The 12,660-nt window shown below is 41.4% G+C and overlaps 1 protein-coding gene across 2 annotated transcripts in view; it reads left to right on the top strand.

The window, feature by feature from the left end:
- The window catches only part of TRIM28 (tripartite motif containing 28), a 29,760-nt gene continuing 17,100 nt past the window's right edge, over positions 1-12,660 (top strand). The window contains exon 1 of one of the 2 annotated variants that reach the window (XM_060780677.2): positions 1-517. In XM_060780677.2, coding sequence (XP_060636660.2) covers positions 205-517 — 313 coding nt within the window. In that variant the 5' untranslated portion in view covers positions 1-204. The remainder of the gene's footprint in view (positions 518-12,660) is intronic. The other variant, XM_060780678.2, reaches the window with a different exon arrangement.

Here is a 12,660-nt window from a genome sequence, read left to right as displayed (position 1 = left end):
CCGCCATTCATTGCGGCGAGTGGGCGGGGCTGCAGGAGAGCGAGAGAAAGAGAGGAGGCGGCGGCGGTGGTGGTGGAGAAACGAGGCCTAGAGTAGCGGGCCGACCTTCCATTCCAATCCCATTCCTAGAGAAGACAGGCCGCCCGGAAGGCCCTTATCACCCTCCGCCTTTCCTTTCGCAGCAGCCGCAGCCACCCCTTGATCATGTCGGCCTCTGCCACGGCCCCTGCTCCGGCGGAGACTGGAGGCGGTGGCGGAGGAGGACCCGCCACTGGGGAGAAGCAGCCGCGCTCCTCCGCCGCCTCTTCCTCCGCCGCCTCGGCCTCTGCCTCCTCCTCCGCCGCCGCGGGCGCCCCGCTCAACGTGGAAGGCCTCGACCTACTGGAGAAGTGCGCCGTCTGCAGGGAGAAACTCCGCTCCGAGCGGGACCCAAGGCTCCTGCCCTGCCTCCACAGCGTCTGCAAGGAGTGCGTCAAAGTCGAGCCCGCCGGCGGAGGAAACAACAAGGAAGGGCAAGGTGAGCTGCAGGTGTCCTCCTAGTCACCGCCCTCTTTCTTATCTATGGGCCAATTTGGGCCTTGCAGGTGCTTTGGACTTCAACTCCCACCATTCCTCACAGCCTCAGGCCGCTTCTTTTTCCCCCTCAGGCTGAGGGGGAAAAAGAAGCGGCCTGAGGCTGTGAGGAATGGTGGGAGTTGAAGTCCAAAGCACCTGCAAGGCCCAAGTTGCCCCCAGGCCCTTCCACACAGCCATATAACCATATATCAAACCATTATCCCCTCCTTCCACAATATCTGCTTTGAGCTAAGTTATCTTGAGTCCACACTGCCACATAATCCAGCTCAAATGTGGATTTTATACAGCCCTGTGGAAGGAGGGGCCTAAGATACTCAAGGAGGGAAAGCCCCTCCATTAGTGAGGGAATTAGGCCTAAGGAGAGAATTATTCTATCATCTTGGCGAGAGAAATAAACAGAGGAATTACTATAATTATATTTATACCTTGCTTTCTTGAAAGAGAAAGACAAGCCTTAATATTATTCTATCTTATTGGTGATGGGAATAAACCCAAGGATTTACTATTGCTGATTATATTTATACCTTGCTTTCTTGAAAGAGAAAGGCACCCTTCTCGTTTTGTAAAAGAAATAAACCCAAGGAATTACTATTGCTAATTATATTTATACCTTGCTTTCTTGAAAGAGAAAGACACCCTTTATATTATTCTATCTTCTTGGTGAGAGGAATAAACCCAAGGAATTACTATTGCTAATTATATTTATACCTTGCTTTCTTGAAAGAGAAAGGCACCCTTCTCGCTTCGTAAAAGAAATCTGAGAAATAATTGTATTATTATAGTTCTACCTCTTGGAAGAGAAGAAAAGCCTTCTCGTTTTATGAAAGAGGCGGATATAAATATAATTATTATATCTTCTCTTGAAAGAGAAGGAAATTCTTGTTTTGTGGAATAAACCTTAGAGAATTATATTATTATCTATTTATACCTCATATTTCTTGAAAGGAAACACTCCTCACTTTGAAAGAAACCTATGAGAATGTTGTTATTATTCCACGTTTTCTTTTGATAGAGAAGCCTCGTTTTGTGAAAGAAGCCTCTATTATTATTATGATTATTATTATTTAGCAAATAATTTTTATTAAATTATTTTTATTATGATTATTATGATTATTATTATTATATCTCACTTTTGTCTCTTGAAAGAGAAGGGAAACCCTTCTCGTTTTGGGGAATAAACCTTAGAGAATTATATTATTATATATTTATACCTCATTTTCTTTTCTTGAAAGAGAAGGAAATCCTCCTCACTTTGAAAGAAACCTAAGAGAATGTTGTTGTTGTTGTTATATTATTATTATACCACGTTTTCTTCTCTTGAAAAAGAGAAGCCTCATTTTTTGAAAGAAGCCATTATTATTATTATTATTATTATTCCTCACTTTCATCTCTTGAAAGAGAAGGAAACCCTTCTCGTTTTGGGGAATAAACCTTAGAGAATTATTATTATTATTATTATATATTTATACCTCATTTTCTTTTCTTGAAAGAGAAGGAAACCCTCCTCACTTTGAAAGAAACTTAAGATAATGTTGTAATATCATTCCACATTTTCGTTTTGTGAAAGAAGCATATTATTATTATTATACCTCGTTTTCGTCCCTTGAAAGAGAAGGAAACCCTTCTCGCTTTATGAAATTAACCTAAGAGAATTATATTGCTATTGTTTTTATATATTTCTCAGGTTTCTTTCACAAAAAATGAAGGGTTTCCTCAAGCGAAGCCAGCGAAGTATAAATATATAATTAATAATACCACTAATATAATTTTCTCAAGTTTCTTTCACAAAACTATGAGTTTCCTTCTCTTTCAAAAGAATAAATCAAGGTATAAATGTATAATAATATAATTCTCCAGTTTCTTTCACAAAATGAGAAGATTCCTTTTCTTTCAAGAGAAGAAAGAGAGTTATAAATATAATACAATTATTCTCAGGTTTCTTTCACAAAACAAGAAGAGTATCCTTCTCTTTCAAGAGAAGCAATTTAGGCATATATAGTAATAATGGTAATAATATAATCTCGAGTTTCCTTCTCTTTCAAGAGAAGAAAGCGGGGCATAATAATAATAATAATAATAATAATATTCTCAAGTTCCCTTGACAAAGAGAGAAGGCTTTCCTTCTCTTTCAAGAGAAGCAAGTGAGGAATAGTACTAGTAGTACAGGCTTCTTTCACAAAATGGGAAGGCTTTCCTTCTCTTTCAAGAGAAGAAAATGAGGTATAAATATAATCATCATCATTTTCTCAGGTTTTCTTTCACAAAATGAGAAGTTTCCTTTTCTTTCATGAAAACGAGGGATAATTATATTTATACATCGCTTTCTTGAAAGAGAACACTTCTTGTTTTGTGAAAGAAACTTGAGATTACTATTACTATTATTATTATTATATCTTGTCTTGAAAGAGGACACCCTTCCTGTTTTGTGAAAGAGAATTATTTTTTGGATTTATACCTCGCTTTCTTGAAAGAGAACTCTTTTCGTTTTGTGAAAGAAACTTGAGAATATTACTACTATTATATCTTTCTTGTCTTGAAAGAGAAAGAACCCCTTGCTGTTTTGTGAAAGAGAATTATTTTTTGTATTTATACCTCGCTTTCCTCCCTTAAAGGAGAGGAGAAGCAGGAAAAGGGAGGGAGATATTTTGTGGGGGGGGGGGGGGGTGGAAGCAGGCTTTGTATTGGGGAGAAAAAGATATCCGGCCTCGTGTGGAAGGAAGAGGGCCTTTGCACATTGCATTGTCCTTTGTAAAAACCTCCCTCGCAATGTGTTCCTTGTTTGCAAGGTGTGTTTTGGTCTCTTGAGAAGGAATGGGAGAGATCATTTGCACAACGTCCTTTCCAGCCTGCCTCCCTCCTTCCTTCCCTTGAGATCCATCCGTTTCTTTGGTGGTGGAGGCGCCTCTATGGCGGCGGAGGCGCAGCGAAGGGGGGCGTGGCCACGTGCATTCCGACGAGGGGGCGCCCGCCGCGGGAGCAATCTCGCGAGAGGTGGGCAATTCCTGCGCAGCTTTGGTGGAAGGTGAAGGAGGAGGGGGTTGCGCAGTGGTGTGCCATCTCCCTCATGCTAGAATAGAATAGCTTTGTATTGTTGATGGCTTTCATGGCCGGAATCACTGGGTTGTTGTGTGTTTTCTTGGCTGTATGGCCATGTTTCAGAAGCATTCTCTCCTGACGTTTCTCCTGCATCTATGGCAGGCGTCCTCTGGGATCGTGAGGTCTGAGGATGCCTCCCACCGATGCAGGCGAAACATCAGGAGAGAATGCTTCCGGAACCTGGTCATACAGCCTGAAACACTTAGAGCAACCCATAGAATAGCTTTATTCATCATTGTGCTATTTCAGAACGAAATTAAATGCCTCTCCCCAGCACACAGCCCTCAATTCCACATTAATGCAGAACCACGGAGTTCAGTATAGCCACAGCTATAGGATAACAGTATCCTTTAGTCCAGTGGTTCTCAACATTTCCAATCCCGTGACCCCTTAATACAGTTCCTCAGGTTGTGGTGACCCCCAACCATAAAATTATTTTCATTGCTTCTTCATAACTGTCATTTTGCTACTGTTATGAAACGTCATGTAAATATCTGAAATGCAGGATGTATTTTCATTCACTGGACCAAATTTGGCACAAATACCCAATACGCCCACATTTGAATATTGGTGGGCTTGGGAGGAGATTGATTTTGTAATTTGGGAGTTGTAGTTTCTAGGATTTATAGTTCACCTACAATCAAAGAGCATTCTGGACTCCACCAACAATGGAATTGAACCAAATTTGGCACACAGAACTCCCACGGCCAACAGAAAATACTGGAAGGGTTTGGTGGCCATTGACCTTGAGTTTTGGAGTTGTAGTTCACCTTCATCAAAAGAGCACTGTGGACTCAAACAATGATGGATCTGCACCAAACTTGGCACGAATACTCAACATGTCCAAATGTGAACACTGGTGGAGTTTGGGGGAAATAGACCTTGACATTTGTGAGTTGTAGTTACTGGGATTTATAGTTCACCTACAATCAGAGCGTTCTGAACCCCACCAGCAATAGAACTGGGCTAAACTTTCTACACAGAACCCCCATGACCAACAGAAAATACTGTGTTTTCTGATGGTCTTCTGACACCCCCTCGTGACCCCCTCAGGGGTCCCGACCCCCAGGTTGAGAAACACTGCTTTAGTCTGTTTGTCTTTATCACCCTATACCATGGCAATAATAATAATAAAAATAATATGCTGGGTGAGATGGATCCCCAAGAACGCTCTGAGCTTTCTTAAGGCAGTGGGATTTATAATATTTATAATAATATAATAAAGCTTTATTTATATCCCACCCCTTCTCCCCAAGGTTCTTCCAATGAAGGGAGAGGGAAACAAATGATTCGCTGTGCAGAAGTGGTGGCCCTGGTTACCCCCAGGCAGCAATCAGCCAGGCTTTGAAGCTATAAGGCAATTAAATGCTATGTATAGATTGTCGGAGGCTTTCAAGGCCGGAATCACTGTGTTGTATGTTTTCTGGGCTGTATGGCCATGTTCCAGAAACATTCTGTCCTAATATTTCACCTGCATCTATCGCAGGCATCCTCAGAGCTTGTGAGGTCTGTTAGAAACTAGAAAAATTGGGTTTATATATCTTTGAAATGTCCAGGGTGGGAGAAAGAACTCTTGTCTGTATGAGGCAAGTGTGAATGCTTCAGTTGGCCACCTTGATTAGCATTTAATGGTCTAGCAGTTTTCAAGGTCTGGCTTCTTACTGCCTGGGGGAATTAAATGCTAGTCATCAAAATAGTTTATTGTTCGGGCCCAAGGCCATGACAAAAAGCACCACACACACACAATAGCACCCTCAGAGTACAGGCACCAAAGATACTAAACAGAACCATAAATTGCTCCCACAACAAAAACAATGGAAGTTAATAATAGCTAAAATACATTTTAGGAGATGATCCAGTTAACCCTTAGAATCTCCTTGGCAGTTGATAGCAATTTTATCTAACTCTATCTTTCTGATCTTTTTTGCAGAGCGAGCAAACAGGGCTACTTTGTAAGTTACATAGTCAATTGTATCGCCCAGTAGAAACCGCACTGTTTCTGCAATAGAGTTCCCTTCATCTTGTGTCAACAAGGGTTTCAGGTGTCTTTCCCTTGGGTCACTATACAATGGACAGACTAACAGATAATGCACAATGTCTTCTACCTGACATTGACTACAAATACATAGTCTGTTTTCCCAGGGAACATTTTGGTAGGACCATCTAACACTGCGGTTGGCATCACTTGAAATCGCAGCTTGGTGAAGGCGGTTCTCAAGGAAGTAGGCTTGAGCTTAATCAGGTATCTGGCTCTGAAGTGTTCAGTTTTCAAAAAGGGAAACCATGGGGAAAACTTTGAGTTCCTGATTGATTGCAGGGTCCTTCTTGAGTCAATCCAAAATAGCCAGTCTCTTAGTTGTCTCTTAGTCATGTCCAGGGCAGAATTCAATTCAGGAAGATTGTAGTTGAGTAAGAGGTCCTCCAGGCCGGATCTCCATTGTCCATGGCCACTCATTTCCTTGTAGCACAACACAGGAAATCGGTCGCCTGAAGAGTAGCAATTCGTTTGAAGTATCTTAATTGGGCACAATCTATTCTTGATTTTACTGATGGCCACCCAGATTCGGTGCACAGAAGCGCTGCAGGGGTTCCTGCTGGAAGAGAATAAAGCTTTTGTAGGAACTTGTTCTGCAGAATTTCTAGGGTTTGCAAAGGTTGATATCTGAACCCCAGATTTCTGCACCATAAAGCACCTGTGCTAGTACTTGACTGCTGAAAATTTTAAGGGCAGGTTCTATCAGCTGGCCACCCTGTGTATAGAAGAATTTCATTAGGGCACCTATTGTTTTCTGAGCTTTCAGCTTCACTGCTTCGCTGTGATGTTTCCAGGAAAGAGTTTCACTGAAAACAATTCCCAAGTATTTAAATAATTGGGTTTGTTCTATGGCATGTCAAGGTAGCCGGTTGACCCATTCACACCTACCTCAAGCAGACAAGCGTTCTTTCTCCCACCCTGGATATTCCACAGATATATAAACCCCATTTTTCTAGTTTCCAACAGACCCCACAACTCTGAGGGTGCCTGCCAGAGATGCAGGTGAAATGTCAGGAGAGAATGCTTCTGGAACATGGGCATACAGCCTGGAAAACACACAACAACCCAGTGATTCCTGCCATGAAAGCCTCCGACAATCCATTAAATACTAATCAAGCTGGCCAATTGTAACATTCACACTTTACCTGATGTTGGAATGGAGCCCTGACCGTAGAATCCTAGCACCAAAATGCAGAAGCATGAAAATCTCAAGCCCAGGAGGCAATATGTGTGTTAATTGACTATGAAGAGGGAAGTAAAAGGTGCAGTAACTTCAAATTATTTATTGGTTATGTTTGTTAACATTGAATCTCACCAAGGTGATGCGCATGCCTTCCTTGCCAATTTTGTTCTAAAGAGTTATATGAAGTAGATAAGGCAAATAGGAAGCAGGAGGGGAGACAAATAATGGCCCATCATCACTACTTTACAGCACAAGGCAAACACATTAGTCATAGCTCAGTTTTCAAGGCATTAGAATTGCTTCTCCCAGCAAATGTTCTATCACTGTATTGTCGAAGGCTTTCATGGCCGGAATCACTCAGTTCTTGTGGGTTTTTTCGGGCTATATGGCCTTGGCCATATAGCCCGAACATGGCCATATAGCCCGAAAAAACCCACAAGAACTGAGTGTTCTATCACTATTTGCTAGTCTGCCACTGCCAATAGGAATTGTAACCCAACAGTATCTGCTGTCACAAGTAGCCCACTGCTTTCATAGGAGTAATATAAAGTAAGCTCCACAATGCTGACTGGAGAATGAGCAGTACTGAAACCAGTACCAAAGAAGTGTTCTGGTTTGCTCAGAGAGCCTTCAACCTGCTCATTGTTCATGGCTAAGTTCACGGAACATGATATGCCTGAGTAAATTCACATGGGGATTATACTATGTTCAGGGATCAGAAAACCATCTCTTATTAGAGTTAGCAATCAGAAGGCCTCGGGATGTTTTGAACTTTAGCTTAAGAAATACCTCAGGTTAAGATGTATGGCAGTGGTTCTCAACCTGGGGTCCCCAAATGTTTTTGTCCTTCAACTCCCAGAAATCCTAACAGCTGGTGAACTAGCTGGGATTTCTGGGAGTTGTAGGCCAAAACACCTGGGGACCCACAGGTTGAGAACCACTGATGTATGGGCTTGTAGTCTATTTTCTCCCTGAGCTTTATGTTTATAGTTCCTCAACTTTGTATGCCACCTTTTAGATATTCCTCTCGATCAAGATTTGAAATTCTTCTGAGCCTTGAGTTGGTATCTTCTTGACAGTGTTTCTATGAGAAGTTGGTTTATCTGAAGAGAAGAATATTACATTTTAAAAGTAGACCAAGGGCCCTTCTACACAGCCATATAACCCAGAATATCAAAGCAGAAAATCCCAAATTACCTGCTTTGAACTGGGTTATCTGAGTCCACACTGCCATATATTGCAGTTCGAAGCAGATAATGTGGGATTTTATTCAGCTGTGTGGAAGGGGCCCTAGAGTACTCTTTTGCATATCAAGAAACTCACAGATCAATATTATTGCCCTTAGACAGCTTTTTAGGATGCAGACTCTACAGGCTGCAAGCTTCCTAGGCAGGGCAGAGCAGGGTGGGCATGGGGCCCACATGGAGCCGTTGGCTGTCCTTCGTGGAGCTCTAAGAGCTCCACAGAGCAGTTTGAGAACCGCTGCTATAGAGAAAGTGGGAAAATAGAATTTATAAATTTCCGTGTAGTCCTGATTGAAAAGCAAAGCAGTCTATGAGGCATGTACAACTAACTTCTCTTCAGTTGGGCATGAGTATTCTTTCAAGGACATTGTCTCCACAAAACAGCTGATACAGAATAGATGATAAATTGACACTGCAATCAAGCAATAACTTTAAATTCAAATAAAGCAGTTTAAAACTAATCTATAAATGAGATCATACCATAAAACCCACCGAACAATTCAGAAAAGACTTATCTTGACACAAAGAACTTATAAAATATGTCCTGACCATTACTGTTAAGAGCTGGTGCCTGTTCCTCTGAGCAATGATAGCATAGATGGGAAAATAAATGTGGTCATTTTTACTGTAGGAGAACACATATTATCTGCTTTAATGTAAAGGTTATAAGATACTATCTTTTAAAAAATGGAACAGATATTTTCTTTGTATGTAAGTGAAATGAATTAGTCCTAAACATCATTTAAGAGCACTGCATTTTGTTTAGGAATATTAAGAGAGCTTCCTTTTCTGCCTGTTCTTTTAAACAAATACCTTAAGGCAAATTGGCAGCCCTTTCAGTATGTAAAGACTGGTAATGGCTAAGAACTATAGAAAGCAGAGATAAGGCTTCCCCACCCCCTTCCCATCTTTTCCCATATCTTTTGCTTTGTAAAGCAAACAAGAACAGTACTAAGGATTTTGTAGATGAAGGGTTTTTTCATGGTAGATTTTACAACTTCCTTCAGCTGCTACAAACATTACACAAAATGCTCTGAAATGGTTTTCCATTGACAACAATTTAAACAAAACAAAAGAAATTCTAGAAGAATTGAATTGGAAAGCTGACTGGGTGAGTGTTTATTTATTTACTGCATTTATATCCAGCTTTTCTAACCCCTGAGGGAACTCAAAGAAGTGTACAAGTAATGGCAAGATTCAATGCCAACATATGTATGAAATCAAAGCATAACTAAAATGATAACTATAAATTAGACCTTAAAATCATATTGAACATACAACATAAACAGCTATTTAGAATTAAAATATAGAATTAAAAACATCTTAAAATCACATTAAAAGCATTAAAATCATAAAATCCAGAATCATAATCTGAAGCCATTCCTATTGTCAGTAGCACTTATGTTCTATTCCCCCAAAAATAACTTTCCCCAAAATAAATCACTTGTTATTCATTTGAAGCGGGGAAGGAATCATATCTGTATAGGTTTGTAAACCACTTAGTTGAGTTAGCCAGAGTAAAAACTGAAGTAGTACCATTCTTACTGATGAGTTAACAGTTTCATTGTGGTTGTTGGCTTCTTGCATATCGGTAGTTTATTTTAAAGAGTGTTTTGCTTACACCCTTTTCAGATTAAGAAATGTTAGATTTAATCTTGAGCTAATAAGATTACTTCTGTTTTGCTTGCATGCATATGTGTAATGAATAGAATTATAGCCTCTTAACTAATGCACACTGATGGCTGGCAACCCATTGTGTGCTCTTTTTGCATGACATTTGGCTATGAAAACAGTATTGCTTGTCTACTAAAATTGGTCTTTATTATAATGCTTACTACTTTGTACAGTGATACTCAGAGATAGATATTTGGTTATTAGTCTGTAAGAAGTGCATACAGTTTGCCCAGTTGGAAGAATTCTTCCTTTCCTACAAAGACTGCTTTATTCAAATATAGTCTTTGCTATCTTGGTGGTGGAATGATGTCATGCCTGGCTCAGGGCCATTGTTTCAGTGTGCTGTGTGTTTTCATGTTGTACTTTAATTTTCAGAACTATGGAATGTAAACTGCAGCAAAATGCTTTAATTTTTTTAAAAAAATGTCAGGGGAGAAATTGAAAATGTTATTCCCTGTCCTTAAACTGAACTATGTCTACCTTGCAGTAGATGTTATAACTTCCTCTACCTTCTAGAAGCTGCCAGAGAGACAGATTCCCCTTTTTAGTAAGGATCATAAAGACTCTTATCCCAAGAATGAGGCCACTGAGTGGGAGATTCATGACAGTTGATACCTGCACCATTTAGGCTAGGGTGCTTGTTGCCTCACGCAATTGAAGCCCAAGGTCTTCCTTAGAAGCCAAGATAACTATACTGGTGTTGTTGTGTTTTGTACACATCATAAGCAGACGTGTTTTACTAAGAAAGACAATAATGAGGCAGAAGGATGTAAGAAAAGAGATGGATATACTAAACCAAGGAAGTCATGATTCTGAGCTTGTAAGACTCAAGCTGAATGTTTAATGATAGGGTGACTTGGAGGTCTTCCATTCATAGCGACTTGATGTCAGTTAACAACAATTATCTGTGTCTATACTTTGTGCAGGAAGAGTAGACCTTAAGGCAGGCAAACCTAACTTTGCATGGAGGCCACAGCAGGTTTTCTCCAAGCCCCCTCCATGCCTTTTCCTCCCCTTCCTCTTCTCTTTTGGAGGCAGAAAGCAGAGGAAAAACAGGAAACGTATGGATCCCAAAAGGGTTGGCCTTCATCAGGATGAGATGGTGGATGGGAGACTAAAGTGTCTCCATTAGGTCCTGTATTGTCTACTCCTGATATATAATCCTAGAATCCTAGATGTGGAAGAGACCCCCAAGGGCCATTCAGTCCAACCCCCTGCCATCTAAGAAGGCACAATCAAAGCACTCCCAATAGACAGCCTCTGAGGAAAAGTCTCCAGATAAGGAGACTCCACAACACTCCGAGGCAGCCTATACCACTCTCCAGCAGCTCTTACTCTCAGGAAGTTCTTCATTACATTTTCAGTCAAATCTCTTTCCCTGCCATTTGAATCCCTTATGCCCTGGTCTCTAGAGCAGCAGAAAGTCAGCCCCCCCTCTCAATAGGACACCCTTGAAAATCTTGAAAAATGGTTCTTGTTTTCTCTCTCTACCTTCTCCTCTCCCAGTTAAACGTCCCCCAGGAGGAAAGGGGAAGGGAAAAGAGAAGGAAGAAAGGGAGGAAGAGAAGGAGGGAAGGAAGGATAGGTGGAAGGGGAGGGAGAGAGGAAAGAGAGAATAAAGGAAAGACTGTAAGGGAGGGAGAGAAAAAGGAAGGGGAAGGAGGGAGGAAAGGAGGAAAAATGGTGGGACGGAGGGAGGGGAGAAGGAAGAAAAGAGAGAAGGAAGGAAGGATACGGTGGTGTGACAGAGGAGGGCCTGAGAAAAGAGCCCAAGCCCCCCCCCCCCCCCCGTGCCTGGGTTTGCCCATACCTGTCTTAAGGCATTCTTTCTTGTTGATACCATATTAATGCAGGAGGCTGATGGTACAAATATGCTAACTGCTGATCATGTTTGTAACATTAAAATTAACTCTTTATCTTTTGATGGACAATTTCTGTCTTGTGTTTTGAGCCAGTTGGAGCAGGCTTCCTGAAATACTCAGCCAAACAGGTTATTATTCTCTATGGGTTTAAAAACCCACTCTAAAACGAGATGCTTGTGATACACAGATGTTTTGGAAACTGAAAATAAGAATAATTTCTCCTTTAAAAGTGAAATGGTCAGTGTTTTTTTAGATGGGGCAGCTGTGATTCTTGAGATGTTTGAATGCAGCCTCCATGATAGCTCTATCTTTGCTAAGGTTTTTGGGTGTTGCTCTTCAACAAGATCCAGAGGGCCATAGTTGCTCTCTGTATAGATATAGGCATAGATGTGATCCGAGTACCCCCTCCCCTCTTGGTACAAATCCACTCTGCTTCCCTTTTCTTTATAATATTTTATTGCCATTCTTTAGTATTATTATGTTATTGTTCATTTGTTCAGTCGTCTCCGACTCTTCGTGACCTCATGGACCAGCCCACGCCAGAGCTCCCTGTCGGCCGTCACCACCCCCAGCTCCTTCAAGGTCAGTCCAGTCACTTCAAGGATGCCATCCATCCATCTTGCCCTTGGTCGGCCCCTCTTCCTTTTAACTTCCACTTTCCCCAGCATAATTGTCTTCTCTAGGCTTTGCTGTCTCCTCATGATGTGGCCAAAGTACTTCAACTTTGTCTCTAGTATCCTTCCCTCCAATGAGCAGCCGGGCTTTATTTCCTGGAGGATCTTCTCGCAGTCCAAGGCACTCTCAGAACTTTCCTCCAGCACCACAGTTCAAAAGCATCTATCTTCCTTCGCTCGGTCTTCCCTAAAGTCCAGCTCTCACATCCGTAGGTTACTACAGGGAATACTATGGCTTTGAATTATGTATGGTTTGTTGCATTGATATTCTAGCTAGAACTCTTAACTACAAGGAGATTCAGAATGATGGACCTAA

The sequence above is a fragment of the Anolis sagrei genome, chromosome 6, assembly GCF_037176765.1.
Source record: "Anolis sagrei isolate rAnoSag1 chromosome 6, rAnoSag1.mat, whole genome shotgun sequence".
Taxonomy (NCBI): Eukaryota; Metazoa; Chordata; class Lepidosauria; order Squamata; family Dactyloidae; genus Anolis; species Anolis sagrei.
This window is presented reverse-complemented; position numbering and strand designations above follow the sequence as displayed.